Below are 26778 nucleotides of genomic sequence, written 5' to 3' on the forward strand. Positions count from 1 at the left end.
AAAAAAGTTCATCGACCATATACCTGCTGTTTTTTTTTTGATGGGTGAAAGTGGTGTGGTAAACCCGCCTGCGCTAACGGTATACGCTGACGGAGCACCAGTGAAGGGTAATAGATGAGAATGAAAACAGGCCAGTTAGCCCATCATGATGAATTCATCAGGAATTAACCATGATAGTTTCCAGGGAGAACCGCGAGGAGGTGGACCTGGTTGGGTATATTGCTAGCAATGGGATTCTCAGTCTCCATTACAAACAATCCCTTTCGCCTCATATACCTGCTGTTAGGTACATTTTTATTGGTACCGATGCCCGCGACTTTGTCCGCATGGTATTTGTTGTTCCTGTTTAATATATGTATATCGATGTATCATTCATCGTCGTCATTTCAGCCATTATCCGTCCACTGCTGGACATAAGCCTCCCCCATAGACCGCCATAAAGAATGGTCCTGAGCCACCTGCAACCACTGACTCCCTGCAATGCATTTGAGGTCGGTCAATGCATTTCGGAGATTATCCCGTATAGACAGAATTTTTTTTGAAATAATCTGGATGTGTTCTGTTTTTCTTCTAACGTTCCCTGACTCGGAAGGAAGTACAGACATTTGAGCTCTACAGTTTTGTTATATGTATAGATTAATAACCTAATAAAATAAATAAATAAATAAATTGTATTTAAAATTTATTAACAATTTTTAACAAACATTTGAGGAATAAATAAAATAAATAATACACCGTATAAACAATTACTTATATGACTATTTACAAATCTCAGCTATAAATGTACATTTTTATAATACACACTAGTACACAATGGCACTAATTAAAATTTACAAAAAGGGACTACTTATTAAACATTTTCATAAAATAGATGCATTCGCGCGAGAACACGCGAGTCGCGCGGACGCATCTATGAATCGCTCGTGAATAAAGTATATTTATTTTATTTTAAAAGGAAGAAAATAAAAATAATAATAAAAGTTTTGCAAGCGTATCGTGTTAAAAATTATGGATTATATTGCATAAGCAGCTACTAAAGTTGTGTATAAAAAAAAAAATAATAATAAACAATGTACACTGAAATATTTAAATAAAGGTCATTTAAACATATTTTTGTTGTATAATAACTATTGTAAATCAAATGTTACATTTACAAATAAATTATGTAAATTAAAAATGCATAAAAATTCGCAATAAATCACGTAATTTTTTATTTAATAACGGGTCATTTAATAAAAAAAAAAAGTGTTATTTTATTACCTTATATTTGGTATACTTTTAGTAGAACAATAATGAAATTATAAATTTCACTTTTACAATTACAAAAATTAAACTGGCCTTAAATTACAATTTTTTATTCACGTTTCAGGTAATCATACAAAATGTGACATACTCGTACCTATTACTTAATTTAATATGTTTAATGTCATTTCATGACAAAACGAAGAAATAAATTAAATAAATATATTTATTTATAATTTATAAATTATACTGTTTTAGTCTGACTTAACTCTATATCTTAGAAATCTTGTTATATTTGAATTTAATTCAAATAACATAAAATATTTAATAAAGTGTTTTCTATTTGATCTAGTCTAGTCTAGTCTAGTCATCTCAGAATTAATTCCCTTTCTGGCAAAGAAAAACGTACACAGCACTCAGAAAGGGTATGGAGTGGAGGAACAAGTTTTAATACTTATGTAATGTTTATTTTCTATGCATATATATATATATATATATATATATATATATATATATATATATATATAATTATATATAATTATAATTATATAATTATATTTAATTAAAAACGTTTACTTCATTGTTGATCCTGTACTATTTTTATCTTGGATTGATATTTGTTATTTCTTAGGAATTGTTTTTGTACCTATCCTTACTAGTTTTTACCTAGTACCTAGTATAGATTAAGATGACGTTATTGAACAGAGACCATGATATCTTATATAGACTCTTACTCGCAATTTCGTATGCGTAAATTTTAGGAGTAGGTAACTAGTTCTAGGTGATGTGTCAAGGTAAAATATACACTAGATATTAAATAAGACCTTCAAGAATATAACTATGAAAACTGCATACAATTTGGTGCAATTGTTTTTGCGTGATGCCAAAACAAATATACAGACAATAAAGCAAAATTTTTAAAAATTCTTTTGGATTCTATTACTCAAAATAACTATGAAAACCGCATTCATTCAATGCAATTTGGTGCATTTGTTTTTGCATGATGCCAACACAAGCATACATACAGACAGAAAAAAAATCTAAAAACTGTTTTGGCATCTATTACTACTATGAAGACTCCCTCATATTTTCTTACATATCTCCTATATACAGACATTGTCTAATTACAATTTAATATTTTTTTTTTAAAACCACAAACGTGGTATACAAGCATACAGCCCGTCTGATGGTAAACGGTCACTGTAACCTTTGGACGCCAGTAACACTAAGGAAGTCACGTGGCATTGCCGATTATATTAATGAGACAAAATTATTGTTACATAACATTATAATACATCATACATTACAAGGCAACTGGGTGTACTTCAAACAAGCACCAATGTTATCTTCAGGGTTACTCTTCCGACTGGGGGGTCCGAAGTGGACGGACACTTTGAACGGCTTCACAGATGTCTCCACGCGGCAGTGCTCGAACTGTATGCCTGGACAGAAGGAGTCGCCGCAGTGGTGAGGGTCGCATACTCCCGGCATGCTGTACAAGGAACTCTGCAAAGGACGGTTATAGTTTTAAGGTTTTCAATTAATCTAATTTATTTGCGAATATGTTACGCAACTGTCTCGCGATCCCGGCATAGAATAAGCCAATCCTTCCTTTCTCGTGGGTATCGTAAGAGGCGATAAAAGGAACTAAATGGTTGAGGGTTGGGCTGCAGCGTTTCTCTTAAAACATCACCAAGGCCTAACTGCAGTTGTCAATCCGCTTGCCATGTGTAACAACTACTGATAAAACCCCCCAATAGAGGAAGGCCTATAAGAAGACCCGTGACGGTTGATAGTGAGAGATAACAGGTTAAGATAAAAGCAGGCCAATAAGCCGATAGTAACGAATTGTATAAGAATTAACAATGATGGTTTCCAGGGGGAACCGCATGGAGGTAAACCTAATAGAGTATGTTGTTAGCAATAGATCGCATTACTAAAAAAATACCCTTCCCCTAGGCCTAGGCTAATGTTATACCGCCTTCGAGCCAGACATAAACAGTTGGACATTAGAGTGTTGATAATTGTTGTCATACAAGCACGCAAAAACTGGCACAGACTAAAAACTTAAGAAACTTTCACGTTTATAACATCATCATAGTTGTCATTCAGGCCTTCGAGTCTTCTAGTCTATTCCCATTATTTGGGATCAGCGCATAGTTTTTGCCTTCCATTGTGATCATGACTCAGTCATCTTACTCACATCACGAACTTTCATATCCTCTTTCACACCATCCACCCATTTTGTGGCTCATATTAATACGATATTTGTAAACGACACTTACCGATACAAAATATTCGTCTTCACATTGTATAGTAATTCTGTCTTGGCATCTCTGTCTACCATAACCTTTAAGGCCAGCACCATAGTTCCCATACCCATAGTACCTAAGCTTATCGTCTACTTTTTTGAAATGCTGAGCATATGGGGACAAACGCATCCATCCAAAAGTTGCCAAGTCCCATTTCGAGCTATCCCATACTCTGTTCTTTGCGTTTTGAACTGATCTAGCTTCTCTGCTTATTTCCTCTTCTTCGCCGTTCCAAAGCATGATGTCTTGTCTGCTCCGATCTTCGTTGTCTCGAATTTCTAGGTCTGGATAATTGTGACTCCATTTGTCGTCCCAAGGTCTGGTGTTCCATCTCTCGGCCCGGCCGCTAAAACTCCTGCCGCTCTGCCCCCAGAGCCAAGACGGCCAGATAAAGCTCCAGATCTAGATATTAGTTATGTTAGTCTAACTACGAGGATAGGTGGGTAATATAGAAGGGTGATCAACCCATCCCAAAATACGTAAAAGACCAAACAAATTTTACAATGCATATAAGACACTTGCCACGCGCGCCACGCCGTAGTGGGGGAAAGGGATTCTTCGTAATTGGGTCTATCAGCCCAATTGCCAACAATAAACTCTATCAAGTCGATCTCCACATGGTTCCTCTTGGAAACCATAATGGTTAATTCTTGTAGAATTTGTCAGGATGGACTAACTAGTCTGCTTTTATTCTCGCCTATTATCTCTCACTGGTACTTCACCAGCTTATACCGATAGGTGTAGATGAAAAACTAGGTCAGTTAGCCCATCGTGAGGAATTCAGTCATCGTGACGAATTCAGCCATCGTGACATTCAACCGCGTGGATATCGACCCGACAAAGTATATTGTTACCAATAAATTATAGCTAAACCCGATTACTAACAGTCCCTTCTCCCAACGTACAAGCGGGGTAACCGTTCCATTCTCAGATATAAAAAAGGAAATCTCTGCAGTTTTTATATTCATTGTACAATAAAGAACCGCGCGGTTGACTAACTTAGACTGCGTGGTGTATGAAAGCCATTGGTCTGTATACGGCGATGTAGTACGTGTGTCAAGCGCCTAATATAAAAATATTTTAAAATACTGTTTTATTTTATTTCGTTTTACAAATAAATTTACTCATCTCAGTTATTATATTTTTTTTTATATTTTTTTTACACTCGCGCATATTTATACGTACTGTTAGTGTGGGACCCTTGTTTAATATAAAAAAAAAAAATTCCCACACACTGAAATTTTTTTTACACAGCTAATAGTACATTTTCACTCATTTGAAAGGACTCGCGACGCGAGAGACCCTCGGTTCAGGGTTTTATTGAGCCTGGATGAATGTAACTAGTTATTTTTACTGGCCAGACCGGCGGACAAAATCTAGGTCCGTAACTGGGCCATAATTTGGCTAGCTAAATTACAACTGACTAATTTAGAGTTTGTATCAGTTTATATAGGCATATTACTGCTGATTTAAATGGAAATAAATGATATTGCTAATCAGCAATAATATGTCTACATGCTAGGGTTGTAACAGTACGCATCTAACCGCTTCGGATTCCGATCACGTACTTTGAGACCGGTTTCTAGATAAATAGTTTTATTGGATAATCTATTATTTATTATGTACATATAAATTATCGATATAAATAAATATAAAAAGTAGATTAATATTTATTACAGGGCACCCGGGATCCTCATGAATATTATCTTTAGGTATTCATGTAATATGTTAACTGCGAGTCATTAAGGGTTGTTTTTAGTTCGTCCAACATATTTTAGTCCATATATCCGTTATCGGAATATATTTGGGTAAGTATGAAAACTGACTATTAATCGGATAGGTATATGTTGAATTAATAAATACAGTTGTAACTATAATAAAACAAAGCTGGAATGCTGCAAGCGTTATGGGGATCTTTGGATCGGGTTCAGAACGTGGACATTATTTCGACTGATCGTTAATTTAATTAATTCATTCATTTATTTATTTATTTTACACATTATTATACCAAGTAAAAATAAAAATAACAAATACAGTAAATATTAATGAGAAGTGATACAAAAGGCGGCCTTATCGCTAAGCAATCTCTTCCAGACAACCTTTGGATTTTTTTTTTGTTTAAGTAATATTTTACATTATTGACCCTTATTTTTGTAATTTTACCGACTATTACATTTTTTTATATATTGCCGTATAGTCTCGGCATAGAATAGATCACCCCTTCCTTTCCCGTGTGTGTCGTAAGAGGCAACTAAAGGAGAGCGAGGGATGGGCAGCAGCGTCCCTCTTAAAACATCTCCAAAGCCTAACTGCGTATGCCAATCCGCCTGTCAAGTGTGGCAAGTACTGCCAACCCCCTCCACCTTAGGGGGAGGCCTATGTTCAACAATGGACAGTTAAAAGCTGATATGATGATGAAGAAGGATATTTACCATCGAAATAAAGCTTTGTGATTGAGGTGCGGACTCCATGGGAGACGCTATATTCGGGTCCGCGCCCGACCCTTCCATCTCATCTTCCTGCATACCTCCTGTAGCCTCTGTAGACATTACTGTACTCACTGTGAAAGCAGAAAAATTCACTATATAAATATACAATCTATTAGGTTATTTGACAGGGTTGGTGTTTTAGTCCTGATTTAAAGCGGACATGATCACTATATAATTATCCAATCTATTGGGTTATTTAACAGGGTTGGTGTTTTAGTCCTGATCTAAAGCGGGCAAAATTACTATATATATATATATATATATATATATATATATATATATATATATATATATATATATATATATATATATATATAGATTAATTGTGGACTAACCTGGATCGGTATTCTGGACTTGATCGCCACCAGATCCGATCCTAAAGGAGCGGCTGTCACACGGCGTGTACCTCACTGAGCAGTAGCCCACGTTGTGCCTTATGCACGCTCTGTAATCGTGTCCCGACAGGTGGCGCCCGTTGACTGCGTAGTTGAAAGTTTTTATTGTACCTAGAAGAATGCATTTTAAATTTTAACTGAATTTTTTTTCAGATCTGTTGCAACCTTTTATATTCCAACACTAGAATAAATTTTATATTTTATGTAATATGGCAACAACCGCCTTTCTTCTCCGCGCTACATCGGAGACGATACAGTGCTGTGAACAATTTTTGTATTTTATTTAAAATATCACCATATCATCACGCCAGCTTCCTTCAAAGCAACCAACACACTCCGCTGGTGGTCGTAAGAGGCGACTAAGGGAGCGCGAGGGATAGACAGCAGCGTCCCTCTTAAAATATCTCTAAAAGCCTACCCTAAAAGCGGGTTGCCAACCCGCCTGCCAAGCGTGGTAATTACTCCCCTTATTGGGAAGGTCTATGTCCAATAGTGGACAGTAGTAGTTAACGGCTGAAATAATAAAATTAACATATACATACACATACATACATACACACACACATATATATATATATATATATATATATATATATATATATATATATATATATATATATATATATATATATATATATATATATATATATATATATATATATATATATATAGAAAGAAAAGAAAGAAAACACAAGAAAATATGACAAATCTAGTATAATATTACAGAAGAAAGGAAAAGAGTAACTACAATGAAAGAAAATTCAATTTAACTTGTATTTTTTTTTTTTTGTTTTTCCTTTCATTTTATTTTTTATGACACAATTTTATTATATTACTGGCTTTTTGCCTGCTACTTCGTGTGGAATACGCAAGTAGAAAAATTAATTGAATTTACCACTTCTAAACGGCGAACCATTTTTTTTACGAAACTTCCAAATTTTAAGTTAGACCTTCAAAAACCTAACTGAAAAAAAACCGCAAACAGACAGACAGATTAGAATTTCTAAAAAAATATTGTGGTCTTATTTAGACCAATTTAGCGTGAACTTACTGGGTACAAAAGAATAACACCTGAGTCCTCAGGAATGGCAACGCATGGGGAGTATCATGGGCGAAACAGATACTCAGCGTTAACTCTGAACCACAATCATACCATCTGGGAGGAAGGGATTATTAGTAATGCGGACTGCCAGTGCAACTGCTAGCATTATACCCTGTCAGGTCGACCACCACGTGTTCCCCCTGGAAACCATCGTGCTAAATTCCTGGTGTATTTTTCACAATGGGCTAACTGATCTGCCTTTTCATTCTCACCTATCATCTCTCATTGATACTCCGCCAGTGTATACCGTTAGCGCATTCGGCTTTACAATTCCATTGTCATCAATTAAAAAAAAAATCCATCCAGTGAGATAAAACCGCTACAATAACAACACTGTAATAATTCAACCTGTATTTACAAACTGACAGACACTTGTATTTCTAAGTTATAAAGCCCTGTCATTGGCGTAAAGGCCCTTTGAAGATGCTCTGAATGAATCTCATCTCGTAATATGAGTTTATATTACTGGCATTTCTCTGAAGTCAATTGTATACACCATTGTTTGATAAGAGTAGATATAGTTATTCCAGATCCAAAATTAAGAATAACTAGTTTTGTCCATTTACATATATTACATATATATATATATATATATATATATATATAATATATAAGTAGGGGTTATGCCAGTAGTTGCCATGCTTGGCAAACGGATGTGCAACTACAGACTTTGGTGATATTCTAAAAGGGATGCTGCTGCCCATCCCTCCACCATTAAGCTCCTTTAGTCGCCTCTTACAACACCTACGGATAGGGAGGGGTGGTCTATTCTATGCCGGGACCACACGGCCACGAGTAGACAACAATGGGTAGACAGAAATAATAAAACTTTTACCAGAGGCAGAGTTTGTACAAAAGTAATTCCGTATTTCTACCGTGAAGCAGTTGTATTTGCATGGCTTTGTTTTGGTTTGAAAGGTGGGATATAGCAGTGCATTTATATGGTACCGAAGAATAACACCTGAATCCTCAGAAATGACAACGCATGGGGGTATCATGGGCGAAACAGTGTACTCTGTTATGTCCACGGTACTGCTCATGTCTATAGGCGACGGTTACCACTTTCCATCAGGTGAGCCGTCAGCTTGTTTGCCATTCTAAGTTGTATAAAAAAAAGACATATTTTAATGTGTGTAAAACAACGTACCATTATTTTCTCTGTACCACTGCAGACAGTCATGTGGTGCGGAGTGTGCGAGGGGCATCTGCGCGAGACGTAGGAGCCATATCCGGGGCATCTCGCTGCCTCGGATGCGTATGCGCAGCCGTGTGCCTCTCGCGCCGGCTAACTCCTCCGTGTCGCGTTTCTCTCTTTCATTCGTTAATGTATAATATACTAAAAAAAAAAAAACAATGTAAAAAAATAAGAGATTTAATTTTATAATAATGTTCTAGCTTCAAGCAATATTAAGAATATAATATTGTGAATTCTTACAGTGCTGCCCGTGATTCTGTCCACACACTGTGAAGTTGTTTGCGCCTTCCCCCAGGATCATGGCGTCTTCGTCGCATTCACCTGTTGTTCTATTTGGCTGGCCCTACAAAATATACATATATATATATATGTATAAATTGGTGATTGAAAAACAAAAAAAATTATAAAAAAAAATACAAATTCTTCTTCTCAAATCGAATATAATATAAATAATAAATGGTTGAATTTTGTCTAGATTTTTTTACACCACTCGAGTGGTAAATAAGTATACGGCCCACCTGATGGTAAGCGGTTACCGTAGCCTATAAACGCCTGTAATACCAGGGACGTTACGCGCGCGTTATTGACCCTGTAGAAACGGTTCAAGATTTTTTTTTGTCGTTTTTGATTTTTTGATTTATGAATTTCCTAATATTTTCTACATCAAGGGTAGACTTACTTTTCTTTACATACACCCAACAGCTTCAATTTCATCCCATGTCTCATACATATTTATTTTTTACATAGGATTATTTATTACTAGCTTTTACCCGCGACTTTGTTCGCGTGACCGGAATATAATTACTGGATTACCGTCCCAAATAGAAAGCAGCTACTCCATCCTGTATAGTTAATAGTGGTTACACCAAATTTAATAGTGGTTGGTTAAGCTGTGAAACCGCTATGTGGTAACACGAAACAGGGGGAAAGGGATTGTTATTAATGGGGTGAAAAAGTCCCTTTACGTGTCAGGTAGACCTCCACGTGGTTCCACCTGGAAACCGTCGCGGTTAATTCTAATTGAATTTGTAAGGATGGGCTAACTGACCTGCTTTCATCCTCACTTGTGATCTTTCACTGCCCTGTCAGTGTATACCGAAAGCGCAGGCGGAGTTGCCATTCCATTATCATACAAAAAAAAAAAAAACTTACTTTCACATTTAAAATATTATATCTGTTTTCGTTTAAGAGTTTCCTATTGTCGGTGAAACTAATTCATGCATTTTCTTCCAGCCAGCTTCAGTCCAGTTCCAGGCCATATCTTTAATCTCACTATATGACAAATATTAGTAAATAAGTAATAATCAATAACTTACGATAGTGAAATGTACAAAGTCTACTCTCAGCTGCATGATGCCCTCAGTAACCTTGTGTATGGTGATATCACAGTCTTCCTCCCCGTTCCAGAGGTCTGGAAACCCGGGAGACATGAAGTATGTCAGGTTGTTCTGCACCGTATCACCGCAGGACACCTCGACTGCAACACAAACATATGAAGGAGTTTTACTAATAGGGACTAGAGGCCCCATGGCCGGCAGTATAAAGGTCAACCTTTACGCTATACCCCTAGTATCAACCGTGATTATTTTTTGGTGAATTCTTCAGGAAAAGTCAAACGACCTGACTTCATCCTCATCTATCATCCTTCACTGGTACCCCGCCAGTGTATACCACCAACCCCACTACCTGTGGCATTGGTATACATGTCACAGATGGATTTACTATTACATTTTCATCCAAAAAAAAAAAATTTGTCGGTGGATAATTTATTCCATCCAATATTATCGCTACCATCCTATATTAGCGCTAATAAATAAATAAATACATTATATATATTTTGTTACTAATTATAATAATTATTAATACTGAATTATAAGGGAAGTACGTTTTAAATCCACCCGTGAATTGTGAAGAGAAGAATCTATGAAATAACAATTAGCATTCGTTTAGCATTCGTTAGCGTTTCTTACTTGTTTTACATTACAATAATATATAAATAAAAATTGTATACCGCAAAAAACACCGACTTCAACTGTGGCAAAACTATTTATTTTTATTTTTTTAACTACTAAAATTAAATTAAAAAAAATACTTTGGGACCAATCTGTAAGTATATACTTTCAGAAAAAAAAAATCCAAATCGATTTACAACTAAACGAGTTTATTTATTTGTTTATTTATTTATTTATTTAAGGAACACCAACAGCATATTGCATTATAACATATAGGTATAACAACATTAAATACAATACAATATTAATGCACATGCCTATTATAGGTATTCACAGCATTTACTTTAACATAGTTGTACAGTGCGAGAAAATTAAGTAAATTATAAAAACAAACATGCAACCCAAGTTGTGAGCAATATCAGAAAATATGATTATAAGTGAATTGAATTAAAAAATATTTAAAAAAAATATATATTATGATAATTTTGAGTTATTTATTATTAGATTATTGTACAAAGTGCTTCAGCAATTTATTCCTGTAGGAATTCGAATTATCATGCACTTTAACAAACACTTTGCTCCTTGTTTTTGAAGTCAGTTAGAAAGAAACTATCCTATCTATGGAATCCATAAAAAAGTCTGTAGAAGTAGAAGATCATATTTTGCAAACATCAATTCAATACGTTTTGTAGTACCGAATAGAAATCAAACCCGGAATTTTAGGCAAAGCAACGCTTACCACTGCACTGCAAGGCGATCGAAATTGAAATAAAATATAACCACAGATAATATAATACTATCTGTAACTGATGTGATTACATGTACAGTTAGAATCAATGTCCAACACGGGTCGAGTTTTTATAGCAAGTGACCGCTAAGTTATATACCAACATATTTTCCTTACTCTTGCGTCGTCCACTTTTTACTACTTTTTTACTTCGCCTGTACGTAACAACGCATTTACGTCCCAGTGGACACGTGTCTCTTTCCATTAAACAAGAATACTAGCCTACTATCTACATATATAACATGTTTCTCATCTGGCTACGTGGCTTGAAGAATATTTTGTATGCAACTTAGTATGACAAACAAGCTGATGGAAAGTGGTAACCGTCGCCTATAGATAAGTACAGTATCATCGACATAACAAAGTATATGGTGTCATCTATGATACCCTTTATGCATTGCCAATCCCATCCTTCGAACCGAAACACATACATACAAACACAACGGAATACACGAATGGGACGAAGGTACCCAAAGAGACGACTACAAAGTCAAAAGTTAAAATAAGTTTTTTTATGCAATTTAGAATGGCAAACACAAGCTGACGGCCCACCTGATGGAAAGTGGTAATCTCCTTTTTTTAGAAGTCGCTTAATAATATACAATAAAATAAAAAAAACAAAATATTTAATTTTTTGTTTTCAATGCCTTTCGTACGTTCCTCCATAGCTGCAAGCTAGCAAGCTAGCTAGCAAGCTGAAGTGGCAATGGGCTGCTCATATAGCTCAAAGAGCTGATAAGCGAAGGTTCTTTGATGGCGATCTCGTGCAGTGTGTCCCCCCCCCCCCCCTCCAACTAGATGGAGTGACGATCCCAAATGCATTGCAGGGTATCTATTCCAAGTGGATGCAGGTGGCTCAGGACCTTTCCTTATGGCAGTCAATCGGGGAGGCCTATGTCCAGCAGTGGACAGTTAACGGGTGGTGTGATGTAGATGATCAATTTTACAATCACAATCTATAAAAATCCCGTAATACGATATTTGTTTATTGTAATTTCCGAATTTACTTAACTGATTTTCTATTTGTATACAATTTTTTTGTTGTTGTTTTATGTTTCTTTTGTTCTTGTTTTGTGCGCTACTGTGTGGGTCGCACGCTTCTTTGATTAAATTATTTCATTCTTTCTTTCTATTTAAATGAAATTTTGTAAATGCGTATTGTTTGCTCCAACATGAGATAGATAGATAGATAGATAATTTATTTGCATTACTTACAGCACACAAACAACAATAGTGATGTATCTGCTACCCTCTTTTAATAATAATGAGCATAATTATATCTACCTACATATATATTAGTAATGGGAGACTTGATGCGCTGTCAGTAATAAACCAGTATTCTTGCATACCAGTTGTTATCACTTCACGAACCATCCTTAATACATATCAGTACCAGTTGTTATCACTTCACGAACCATCCTTAATACATATCAGTGGCGACGAGGACGATCCTACCTACAATAAAAATGTCTTTTATAGGAAATATACCTATTTTTGACTATAAAAACTGTGAATGGTCTATTTTTAAAGGTCGATTAATTCAATTTTTAAAAGTGAATAATGTGAAAGATGACTGTAAATGTGCAATATTGATTACGCATTTATCGGACAACTCATACCGTCTAGTGCGTAACCTAGCCTATCCTGAAGAACTGGAGACGCAAAGTTTTGAAAACCTGGTGTTATTACTCGACAGCCATTTTAAGCCGAAACAGTGTTCATTCGCCGACAGAGCAAAATTTTATTCCGCAACAAGAAACTGCGGGGAGTCACTAGGAGACTGGGCGGCACGACTAAGAGATTTAGCAAGTTACTGTGACTTTGGTGTTGCCTTGGATACAAATCTCACGGACCGTTTCGTCCTAGGTCTGGGTCCAGGTCCTGAACGCGATAAATTGTTTGAACAAAACGTTTCCGAGTTAAAGTTAGCACGTGCCATTGAAATCGCGGAAAAGGCAGAATGTGCTAGGGATGCAAAGGCATTCGTATCAGACTCAGTGGCTGTGAAGGAAGAAGCGATATATAAGTTATCGTACGGATCTGCAAGGAGAAATTACGGCGGTAATGGCGGTGGCGGCAGTAAAAATGGCGGTGGCGGCAGTAAAAATGGCAGCGTCGCGAATTCACGTGCGGCGTGGACGTCGCAGGCTAGCCGCGATCAATGTAAATATAATCACGAAATACAGTGTTTAGTATGTGGTATGAAAAATCACAGTGAAGATAAGTGCCGTTATAAAAATTACAAATGTCAAAAGTGCGGTATTAAAGGGCATTTAAAAAAGATGTGTAACAAAAAAAATAAAAACGAACATGTTTACGTAAATCAAATCGGAAAAAATGATTCGGATAGCGACACCGGATGTGACGAGTGCCAAAACTTTAATTTAAGGTATGTAATTAATAATAAGCCGATACGTATAGATTTGATGTTAAGTAATAAGTTCGTGACCATGGAATTAGACTCTGGATCAGGTGCATCAGTCATTTCAAAAAATATGTATAACGACATGTTCTCAATGCATAAATTAATGTATAGCAATATTAAAATGTGTTTGTATAATGGACATAAAATTTCACCTTTAGGGTATTTCGTAACTAAGGCCATATTTAATAAGAAAACAAAAACGTTGAAAATATTCGTAGTAGATTCGACCGGCCCTCCTCTACTGCGTCGTGATTTTATGTCCACCTTCGATCTTGTGTTAACTACAAATATTAATACCTTGAGTTATGATATTGATGTAAACACATTACTGGAACGTTACCCTAACCTATGGCGAGATGAGCTCGGCAGCTTTAACAAGTTTAAAGTTCATCTACAATTAAGGGAAAACGCGGTTCCAAAATTTTTCAAGGCTCGCCCTATACCCTTTGCCCTAAAAGATAAGGTAGTATTGGAATTAAATAGACTGGTAAATCTAGGTATATTGATTCCAGTTAGTAATTCGCGTTACGCAACGCCTATTGTACCGGTGTTTAAAAAAGATGGTACAGTAAAAATTGCCGGCGATTACTCTGTTACATTGAATAAGGATTTATTAATTGATAAATATCCTTTACCAAGGATCGAGGAGGTATTTGCAAAACTTGGTGGAGGTGAACAATTCTCCAAAATTGATTTAAAAAATGCATATAATCAGTTTTTACTATCAGACGATTCACAAGAACTTACGACAATAAATACACCGAAAGGGCTATTTAAATATACGCGACTTGTTTACGGCCTCGCTAACGCACCAGCTGTATTTCAAAAATCGATCGAAATAGTGTTGTCGGGCATCGAAGGTGTAAGTATCTGGTTAGATGACATCTGTATAACAGCTTCCACAAAAGATAAACATTTAGAAAGGCTAGAACAAGTACTGAGCAGATTAGACGACGCCGGTTTACGATTACAAAAAGATAAGTGTGAGTTTTTGAAAGAAAACGTTACATACCTAGGGTACGTAATTGATAAAAATGGTTTACGTACAAGTCCAGAGAAAGTAAAAGCTATAATGAATTCTCCCGAACCTACGAATGTTACTGAAGTAAAAAGATTCTTAGGTGTAATTAATTATTATAGAAATTTTATACGGAATGCGTCGAGTATTATGAGCCCGCTTCACGAGTTGTTACGGGACGGCGCTAAGTGGGAGTGGGGCGAGCGGCAACGGCTCGCTGTGCGCCGCGTGCGCGCTGAGCTCGCCTCGGAACGGGTGCTGGCGCACTTTGACCCGGCGGCGCAGCTAGTGCTCACCGTGGACGCGGGGCCCACTGGCCTCGGGGCGGTCTTATCACAGCTTGACAGTGAAGGTCGCGAGCGTCCACTGGCTTTCGGTTCTCGTTCACTCTCGAAGAACGAACGGAATTACAGCCAAATACAGAAAGAGGCTACGGCAATAATATTCGGAGTGAAACATTTTCATCAATATTTGTATGGTCGAAGTGAGCCGTTCATTCTTGAGACAGATCATCGACCGCTAGTCTCGATATTAAATGTTAAAACGGGAATTCCGACTACGACCGCGCTACGACTGCAAAGGTATGCTATTATTTTGTCGGCATACAATTATGTTGTTCATTATATTAGTAGTGAAAAAAATGTAGTTGCGGATTATTTTTCTCGTGCACCGGTTTCGGAAACAATATGTGAAAGCGACAAAGAGTATGACGCATACTGTGCCATAAATTTTTTAGACGCGGCTTCATCGGCGGTACTGTTTAATAATGTAAAAGAGGCGACTAAGAAAGATAAGACATTACAAACTGTAATCAAGTACATGAAAGTGGGGTGGCCGCGTAAAATAAAATGTAAATCAATTATTCCATTTTTTCAATGTAGGACTGATTTACAATTTGAAAATGAGGTTTTAATGCGCGGTCATAAAGTTATAATTCCGTCAGCATTGCGTGAACGGATGTTACATGAACTGCACAGTACACACTTAGGTATAGTTAAAATGAAGTGTAACGCGCGCGGTAGGATGTGGTGGCCAGGTATAGACGGCGACATCGAGCGTTGGTGCGGCGCGTGCGAGCAGTGCGCCAGCGTACGTACCTCACCGGCGCGCGCAGCGCCCGCGCCCTGGCCGCGTCCACACGCACCTTGGCATCGAGTTCACATTGACTACCTGTCTGTAGGGCAACGGGTGTACCTAGTAGTTATTGACTCGTTCTCAAAATGGCTAGAGTGTATTCACATGAGCGCCGGCCTCACCACTCAAGCACTTATAACTAAATTAAAACAAATTTTTTCAGTTTTCGGTATACCTAACACATTAGTTTCAGATAACGACGTCAAAATAAATTGTAAAGAATTTAATGAATTTTGTTCCAGTAATGGTATTAAATATATTACTTCCCCAATTTACCACCCATGTAGCAATGGGCAAGCGGAAAACTCTGTCCGTACATGTAAAAAAATGTTAAAAATAGTTTTAAAAGAGACCTCAAACCAGTGTTCGCTCAATGAAAAATTAATGGGTTATCTATTTGAGTACAGAAACACCATACACTGTTCTACAGGTCAATCACCCGCAAAATTAATGTTTGGTAGAAATCTAAGATCTCGACTTGATTTAGTACTGCCTACAAAACATAAATATTCGTATAGTGAAAACAGCGACAGGAATAAAGCAAAACCCAGTAGATTTTTTAAAAATGGTGACAGGGTATTGGCGCGCTGGTACAGTGCTAGAAAGAAATATTGGAAATTAGGTGTAATTGTAGACACTATTGGTAATAGATTATTTAAGGTACACATTGATCTAAATACTACATGTGTTAGACACTTAGATCAAATAATACACTACAAGTGCGGAAAAACCATTGATAATGGGAGAAGTAAGCTACAAAACATCCACCCTTGTCCTGTGTACGGCCAGGGGACTCCGTCATTTTCACCACCCCCTACGGTATCAGTATTACCACAACAACTGAATGAGCAAAACCTGGTTAACACATCTTCGGTGGGGGGTGCGGAAGATAACGAAGTGCCAGCCACAAACGTAGCAGATTGTATTGTTCATTCTGATGGTAATGTCTGTAGAGTGGTGGAACGTGAGGGCGAGGATTTGGTGGGACAGGAACCGGAGGTTCAGATACCTCAAACTACATCTACCATTCAGAATCCAGTCACCATACAATCGTCACCCGGACGTTCCAAACGGCCTAGAAAGAAAGTAGATTATACAGTTTTCTTTAAGTGAAGGCCTAGTTTATTTTGTTTAGTATTAAGATATTTTTAGATGTAAAATGTACTTATTAGGCATGGACAGGCACCCTAATAAAATATTGTTTGTTTTTCCAACAGGTTTCAAAATTAGGGTGGAAAGATGATGTATCTGCTACCCTCTTTTAATAATAATGAGCATAATTATATCTACCTACATATATATTAGTAATGGGAGACTTGATGCGCTGTCAGTAATAAACCAGTATTCTTGCATACCAGTTGTTATCACTTCACGAACCATCCTTAATACATATCAGTACCAGTTGTTATCACTTCACGAACCATCCTTAATACATATCAAATAGACATAAATGCACAGTGACAAAAGATAAAAAAAAAAGATACTTGTACCAAAAGTAAAAAAAAAAAAAAAAAAAACAAAATGTATAAAAATTGTAACAATTTTCCCCTTCATGCGTGTGTCCACAGTAACACAAAATGGTCACAACTCAGCTTATTGCTTTGCCCTAAAAAGAGCAAAATACTGATATTCTGAGAAATAAAATTGTTTTTATATCTATAAGAAAAAAATGGACTCAATATTGCCCCACTACCGTGGTAGGAGACAATATAACGTTTACCCTATTAGTTACCAATTTTACAAGACAGACATACTACCACAGCCAGACAGAATACCACAGCACTAATTGCAGCCTAATTTCAGCCTGCAGCTGTAATTTACCGTCAGTTTTTTTTTACAACACAGGGGACAAACGAGCATGCGGCTTACCTGATGGTAAGTAACTTCCGCCGCCCATGATCACCCACAACACCAGCGGCATTGCAATTGTGCTGCCGGCCTTTTAAAAAGGAATATACTCTTTTCTTAAAGGTTATGTTGCAGTATCGGTTCGGAAATACTGCTGCTAGGAAGTTGATTCCAAAGAATGGTTGTGCGTGAAAGAAAGTGCCTTGAAAAACGCACGGTGGAAGACCACCACTCGTCTAGATGATTGGGATGAAACTTTAGTGGCGGGTTGTACGGTGGTGAAAATCAGCAGCAGGTATCAATCAGTTATGAAATTATATTATTTTTAAAACATATGCACGGGACGAGACGCTGTGACGTAAAACGCCGTACTCCTTCTAAAGAAGGCTTCCGGATGAAGTCGAAACAACTGTCGGAAACGACAAACATAGTAAGTTTGGCATATTTTAACTTGATATGCCATCATCATCATTATCATCATAACAGCCGTTTACTATTCACTACTGAACACAAACCTCCATGCCATGCTTGGCAGACGAATTGGCAACCACAGTTAGATTTTAGTGATTTTCTAAGAGAAATACTGCTGCCCATCCTTCGACCATTAATTTCCCTTAGCTACCTCTTACGGCCCCTACAGGAAAGGAAGGGGTGGTCTATTCAATGCCGGGACCATACGACAAAATTATATGCCATCCAGAGGCTTTATATCTATTATTAGTTTTTTTCTTCTAGAATCCAAGCATACAAAGTAGCGGGCTAAATGCTAACTGTAAAATTTCATATTTAAATCTTTATTGTTTTATTAACGCTATCAACGTAACCAACCAGTAGTGAATTATATCACATTAAGCCAGCCATTTGTGTACCCACAAAGTGGCTTCTGCTGCAATAAAACGGGTAATTGTACTAAGCAAATTAGCTATCTTGCTGAATGGACAAGATGTTGCTTTATACCGATTTATACACAGACGGCGTCCCTAACTCTTAACTAGACATTATAATAACTAAATAATTCAACAATATCTACATGTTCATGGAATGCAGTTAATTTAGTTTTACCAGAGGAAGACTTTATACCAAAGTCGTTTGCTTGGGCACCTCTGTCCTATTCGTGTTTCTACCGAAACAGTTGTGTTTGCTTGGCTGTGTTTCAGTTTGAAGGGTGGGATATGGCAGTGAATTTACAGGGTACAAAGGAGTAACACCTTAGATCTCAGAAATGGCAACGCATAGGAAGTATCATGGACGAAACACTATACTCTATTATGTTGATGGTACTGCTCATGTTTATAAGCGACGGTTACTGCTTTCCATCAGGTAGGTCGTCAACTTGTTTGCCATTCTAAATTGCAAAAAAAAAACTGTAAACTCATCGGGATTGATTAACGCGAAACTTTGTGAAGACTAGCTTTGTCCGCAACTTCGTATACGTGGTTTTTGGGTTAAATGACCATTTTTTGATAACGAATTCAATTAAAGTATACACCATATTTTAAGGAAATCCAGAAATATATCAATTTGGTGCAGTTGTTGTTGCGTGAACAAACGTACAAACATATACAAACTGCTGACAAACCCTGTGATTGTGTCCTGCTATTATAAGAAAGAAATCGTACCCAGCGGTGTCAATGCAGTCTCTTGATGATGATGGAAAGCTAATACGTTAAATTCACTATTATAATCTCTCTATTCGCCAAACTGAATAACTTTCTCCAGCATGATCGCGCACTTTTTATGAAGTATTACTTTTTTTGTATTCCAACCTTCCAACTTTAAGAAAGTTGTTCGGGTCAATTACTTTTCCTAATGGTAAGGTTTCTTTCAGTTACATCTTAATTAATATCAAATACATTATCGTTGGGGGGAAAGGAATTGTTAGCAATGGAGTTTAAATGCCCCATTGCTAATAATATGCCCTATTAGGTCGACCTCACGTGGTTCCCCCTGGAAACCATTGTGAACAATTCTTGTTGAATTCGTCACAATGGGCTAACTGACCTACTTCATCCTCACCTATCATCCTTCACTGGTGCCCCGCCGGTGTATACCGGTAGCGCGGGTGGGGCTGCCATTTCATTATCACCCATTAAAAAAATACATTCAAGTATTTTTTTTTAAACCTCTACTCGATATTTATAAACCTGATTTTTTTCCAGAAAGTCTGCATAGATAACTCTGTCCTACCTATAATTCTGTTGTAAAATAACTGTATTGCAATGGAAAAGTTTGGATTTTTGCAGTGAAATTACTAAGAATGGAGGCATAACATCATAGTCTCCAAAAATAGCAACATATGAGGAGTATCTATGACGTCCACTAGCGACAATTATCGTTTTCTATCCAAAGGGGCAATCAGCTTTTTTGCAATTCTAAGTTTCATTTATATATAATGTCCTACAAAAAAACGGACTACTGTGGCGACAAATCCTTTTATTTTTAATCTAAAAACTAAGCAACTGAACCGATTTTGATAAAGTTTCTATAGGATTAATCTGTAAATATATCCTTTCTGATAAAAAAAGAATTTTCCAAATCGGTTTAGAACTGACCGAGTTATAAGATAACAAACATAAAAAAAATACAACAGAATTGTTGTTATTTTGGAATATATTCTAAATTATACCATGTTTTAACTGAATAAAGTTTTAATTAAAAAAACAATGCGCTCGATATGTCACAGAACATAGATTCTTTTTTTATGCCTATGCTCAGCTGTGGACAGATAACGCCTGATTTGACAATGTCGATGGATCTTTCATTGAAAAAGGTCCAATTGTTTCTGAAATACTGATAATAGCATTGTTATTATACTTTGGTAAGGTAATGTACAGACGGTGTTAGGTAGTTTTTGCTTGAAAGAGAAAGAGAAATAGCCATCCATCCACACAATCTCACGAATTTTCACAATTACTCATTGGCATAATAATAGTGGCCGTATGGTCCCGGCATAGAATAGGCCACCCTTTCCTTTCCCGTGGGTGTCGTAAGAGCCGACTAAGGAGGGCGAGGGATGGACAGCAGCGTCCCTCTTAAACATCTCTTACGCCTGATTGCGGTTGCTAATCCGCCTGCTAAGCGTGGCAACTACTGGTAGAACCCCCCAAGGGGGAGACTTATGTTCAACAGTAAGCGATTATAGGCTCATATGATAATTATGATGATAGTAGTAGTATTTGTTAGTAATATTTGTTAATATATCTGGAGGATCTAAGTTCTAATGATAACAAGAATTGAATAACTCCTACTTTTTGAAGTCGATTTAAAAGAATCCTTGCAACAATTCAAAAGTGTACCTTATTATATAAATATATAATGTACTTTTTACGGTACCGTGAGGTATTTCTACAATCCGTTTTTATACAGTCGCCAGATGTTTCCTAATCTAGATAAAACGACGACCGCAAATGTGTTGCGTGGATTTGATGGATGCAAGTGACTTAGGATCGTCCCTTATGGTGTTTTATAGGGGAGATATTTATTCACCGGTGAACGTGGATAGTAAAGGCCGATATGGTAACAAGGATTTGGAGTTTGTGGTAAGAAAGTTTAAAGAAATAATATGATTTGAAATGACGCTAATTTATGATATAAATACTAGATAAATAAGAAGTATCAAGTAGGAAATAACACCAGTTGTCTCGATAAAGTCTACTACTATCATCATCACCATTTATTCATCATCATAAATATAAAACAGCCTTTCCCAATGAGGGCGATAATGCCGCCTTGTGGGCGCTACAGGCCTAAAGGGGGCGGTGAGAGACCCAGAAAAAAATGGGAGCATTGTGCTTGGGGGGTGATTTATTGATCTTGAAGTAATAGTGGTTTTTAAGTAATGTAACATGTAATGCTAAGTATGCTAATGCAACATTATTTCTGTAACTCTGTATTTTAAGATAATAAATTAAAAAAAGTAGGTGAAAAAATTGAAGCACTAAAAAATATTTTATTCTCAAAGTGGGCAGTGGACAAAATAAGTTTGGGAACCCCTGATATAAAATAAATAAAAAAAATCATATAAGCCGTCTACTGTTCATTGCTGAGCATAGACCTCCCCTAAGGATTTGCCAATAGTTGTTACGCTTGAATAAAGGATTGGCAACCGTAGTTAGAGTTTGGTAATATTTTAAGAGAGGCACTGCTGCCCATCCTTCGACAATTAGGCTCCCTTAATTGCCTCTTACGACACCCGCGGAAAAGGAAAGGATTGCTTAGTAATGAGTGCGCCTTTTGTATCATTTATTAAAATTTACTGTATTTATTATTTCCAATTAGTGCAATAAAGTGTAAATCTATACTTATAATAAATCTGTAGAGAAATCTGATCGATACTGATACCAAAAATGCATTCAGTAAAATTTTTGTCTGTCTGTCTGTATGTTCGTTATAGAAACAAAAACTACTCGACGGATTTTAACGAAACTTGATACAATTATTCTTCATACTCATAGACAGGTTATAGTATACTTTTCATCACGCTACAATCAATAGGAGCAAAGCAGTGAAGGGAAATGTTAAAAATGACCACCCGTGCGAGGCTGGGACGGGTCGCTAGTAAATAATAAGTAAGATACTTGTAAGTATACTTTATGATTCATACAGGCAAAGCTATTGGACACAATTAGTATGATAATCAACTTCAGGCATTTTAAGTCCGCAATAATTCCCACATTAGTTAGGTGCAGAGCTGTAACAATACAATACTTTCAAATTACACTGCAAAATAGAAACCAATGATTTGCAATATGTGGTCGTAACTTCCTATACGTAGTTGGTACATAACGTAATTTACCTGCCGAACAATGCTCAATACGATTGCTATATAAAACCGCAGCTTTCATATGAAAGTGGGGCATGTCTAGATAGTTACTTGTCAGGCTATAGTTATTTGAAAGAATGATTGACTAATTATTGTGAGGTTTCGGGTCTTAAAGGTGATTAAAGTGGATACTATACTCCACAGTTACAGATAGGGTTGCCATATGCGAATTTAGATTTTTATCTAAACATGAAATATTTTTTTCACTAAATCGATATTATTTTCAGGATTTTATCGGCTTTCGCTAGATTTGCCACGTGCCACAAAATGAACGACACAAAATAATTCCTTCTACTCGTATTTCAAATTTGTTTTTTTCTTATCTTTCCGTTATGTACCTTAAGTCATATATTTTATTGTAAATATTTACCTTACTACTACTGGCAATACGGGATGTATAATGAAAAAAGCCTATGTTCAGCAGTGGACAGTTAGTAGCTGGCGTCCTAATGTAATATATATATATATATATATATATATATATATATATATATATATATATATATATATATAAATATATATAATATATACCCAATTTTCAAAAAATTTCATTCCTACAATTTTGCGAATAGAAATTTTTTTACCCAAAATTGCGAAAAAATACCCAATCTGGCAACACTGGATATAGATTTATACAAATACAGTAAGAGAAAAAAATAGAAGTCATTAGCGGTACGAAAAACTGTACTATTAATTATTACTAATATTACTATTATAGTAAATATTATAGTAAAATTTACTTAAACTAAAAATTTAAAATTATAATTTTCAATCACCCATACTAACTGAACAAACCGTGGTAATATAATTGCTCGAAAACTTTTTATATATTGTTTATCGATCCATAATTCTTTTTGGAAAATCATACAGTTTAATGGCAGAGCACTCCCTTAAAAGTATATTAACAATTTCGACTTCAGCTTGTATAAAACACGCTCAATACATTTTCACGTGCTTATGTTAGGTATATTATAAATATTTCATCTCTAATTGCACTAGTTTATGCAGTAGCTTTTCAATTCAATCTTTTATTGCTATTTTCTATTGTAACAATATAGATCTTAAGCTATTAAAGGTAAAGAATCAACATGAACCCTGGAAGGGCACAGCGATCACATTAATAAATATTACATAAAATATATAACTACATTTTTATATTATACATGCACGAGTCGATTTGCACAAAATAAATAAAACATAATTACATTAAAACAAAACGAATAGGTACAAATACAATGAAATTTAAGTTCGGTTGTTTAATAATGGTAACACAGATGATAATTATAATCCGCATAGTACTGCGAGATTACTAAATTCTGTTGAAATCTGCTCAAACATTTTATATTATTGTCTTGTTACGTCTATCTAAATATTTGACTAGTATATTTTATTAATCATTAATATCCTACCCAATCAATTATAATGATATTGTGATAACTTTACAGTAGTCCTCAGGAATGGCAACGCATGGGGGTATCATGGGTGAAACAGTATACTCTATTATGTCCATAGTACTGTTCATGTCTATAGGCGACGGTTACCACTTTCCATCGAGTGGGCCGTCAGCTTGTTTGCCACTCTAAGTTGCATAGAAAAAAGTTTATTTATGCAGGGAGAAATGCAGGAAAATCTGAACATCCCATAATGACTTGGGATCCTAACCCGCCGCGTCACATGGAAGCCTCAAAATAGTATTGTTGTTTTGATTAGCGTGGTCCTACCCAGCGTCTGGCCTGGAAGGGTGCAAGTCAGATTTGTGGCGATTGTAGCGCTTGCTTCTACGCGGTTATTTCAAAAGCTATCATAAAATATATTATAAGGTATGCAATTTTCAAGGAAGCATCTGGAATCCTCAACCCTCCCCCCCTTCCTCCTAGGTACGCTCTAGTTGTTTTTGACCCCAAGTTTCATTGTAAAAAATGTTGAATTCTGTCTAAAAATTATACTAAATGTTGTTTATAATTACTCCTCTCCATCCAAAGGTTGCCTGGAAGAGATCGCTCTTAGCGATAAGGTCGCCCATTGTTTTCTCATTGTGATTATTTCTTGTAATTATTTATATGTATAATAAGTTTACTATTGTCATCTTTTGGAGGAAACAATAAAGAGTATCTATCTATCTATCTAAATGATTTCTATTTCAGTAATATACAGGTAAATTACTATCTTGGTAGTAAGTAGTAAGTTTTTCTACCAAATTAGTAGTATGCCTAATTGTACCAACACCTAGATACAGAATCACGTTTATCAAAATCGAGCAATCACTTTTAGGTAATTTGCAGATAAGTATTTATAGTCGAAACGTGTGCGTATTCGTTGCGTTTGAATGGATCATTAGGTTTCAGCGGAACTTTCACCGGTCCATTAATCACTTGTACGTCAGCCGTTATAAATAATATTATTAATTTTACATGCTCTAGACAGTTAGACAGTAGTCACTTGCTAGTAAAGTTCTAGAATCAATAATCATAGAAAATATTAGCCTCTCATCCCCTAGACAAGTGGCAAATGAATTCATTAATCGAAATACCAGATATGTCTGTCTCGTTCTATCTCATGCTTGCAGAAACGATAACATATCTATCGGTATTGTCGAAGAGGACTAGACACACGAATTTTGAATGACATGGGAGTTATTTAAAAAAAAATGGTTATGAGGAATTTTAATAAAATCAACAGAAGTTAAAACAATAATTTTCAGAAATTGTATATGGCAATCTATGTGTTTCTTCAAGAACTACTGCACTAAATTGTACGCAGTTTTCATAGGCGTATTTCTGAAAGCTATTTTTCTATTTTTGTTGTAAACCTGTTAAACTTGACAAATACAACATCCTATCAACAATATATCTGGCAAATAAATTTCATTTCACTTTTATTTCATTCGTTATCCTTCTTCTGAAATCCACGCGTTTATAAATGGCGGGCAAACAGCTAGAATCATATATATTTATTTATTATTTATTTATTTATTTCCCTCTTTAATGCACCAGAAACATAAAAATAGACAATGACAATATGTATAGTGAATAAATCAAGTGAAATACAGTAATATAAATACACATTGAAATATATACCTGTATAAAGGTACAAAAAGCGGTCTTATCGCTAGGGCAATTTCTTACGGACAACATTTGGTTAAAGGAGAACATATAGAGTGGGACGGTGGCACAAGATATATATGTGTATATCCCCATATAGTATAGAGATAGTAGCAACTTACAAACACAGCAGACGCCGAGCCCCTTAGCGCACTCGCCCGAGGCCCTGCCCTGCCGGTCGTGGCACTCGTACGCGTTGAGGCAGACGCCCGCGCGGGCCACCGCGTGCCCGCTTGGCTGGCACTCCCGCCCGTCGTCGTCGCCGGGAGCGGTGAACAGCTTTATCACCTTGCCGAACGGGAACAGACCTGAAAAGGAATGTTTGCTGTGAACTTTTTGTATTAACAAATCAATTGGGAACAACAAACATAGTAAGTTCATAGAATTCCCGTTACACACCCACAGCCACACGCATACGCACACGCACACGCACACGCACATGCACACGCAACGGACACGCACGCACACACATATACTTATATATATAAACACTATATATATATATATATATATATATATATATATATATATATATATATATATATATATATATATATATATACGACTTTCTATAGGCTTCATCATCAAACAAGCTCAAATACGGTGGATTTGAACTGCGTAGTATACAAGTGCCCATGACTGCCTTTAAATCATGCCCACCTCAGAATTGTCTTATTCCCATCATAGGAAACGAATGAAGCCTTGTAAAGATACGAGTATATTAAAAAGTACATAGATATTAGCCTATATCAAGGAATCAGCAAACTTTAAAAGTTAAAGACGGATATTTCGACAGATTATTTTCGATGTTTGGAATCAGAACTTAACAAAAAATGTTTTTGTATATCTGTTTAATGGAATAACCTTTAATCAAATAAACTTGTTAATTCTAGTTGCGTTTATTTGTAAACTCCAGTTATGTTTGTAGAAGTTACTAAACAAAACTTTATACAAAA

General features: G+C 36.1%; 2 protein-coding genes across 2 annotated transcripts; one reads left to right on the forward strand and one right to left on the reverse strand.

The window, feature by feature from the left end:
* Positions 1–1796: 1796 nt before the first annotated feature.
* On the reverse strand, positions 1797–26130 carry LOC113515863 (uncharacterized; the record flags this gene model as incomplete). The annotated part of the gene is made up of 8 exons (XM_052899219.1): positions 1797–2748; positions 3528–3956; positions 5987–6114; positions 6379–6549; positions 8688–8876; positions 8976–9078; positions 10052–10212; positions 25945–26130. Coding segments are annotated over 8 exons (1577 nt in total), but the record flags the coding sequence as incomplete, so codon positions are not given.
* Positions 12895–17359, forward strand: LOC128201626 (uncharacterized). The gene is made up of 2 exons (XM_052899189.1): positions 12895–13863; positions 17269–17359. Exons 1-2 carry the CDS (start codon positions 12941–12943, stop codon positions 17279–17281), a joined length of 936 nt encoding a protein of 311 aa, XP_052755149.1. The 5' UTR covers positions 12895–12940; the 3' UTR covers positions 17282–17359.
* Positions 26131–26778: the final 648 nt, after the last annotated feature.

This window comes from Galleria mellonella, unplaced genomic scaffold, assembly GCF_026898425.1.
Source record: "Galleria mellonella isolate WM207_F2 unplaced genomic scaffold, CSIRO_AGI_GalMel_v1 utg56, whole genome shotgun sequence".
NCBI classification, from domain to species: Eukaryota; Metazoa; Arthropoda; class Insecta; order Lepidoptera; family Pyralidae; genus Galleria; species Galleria mellonella.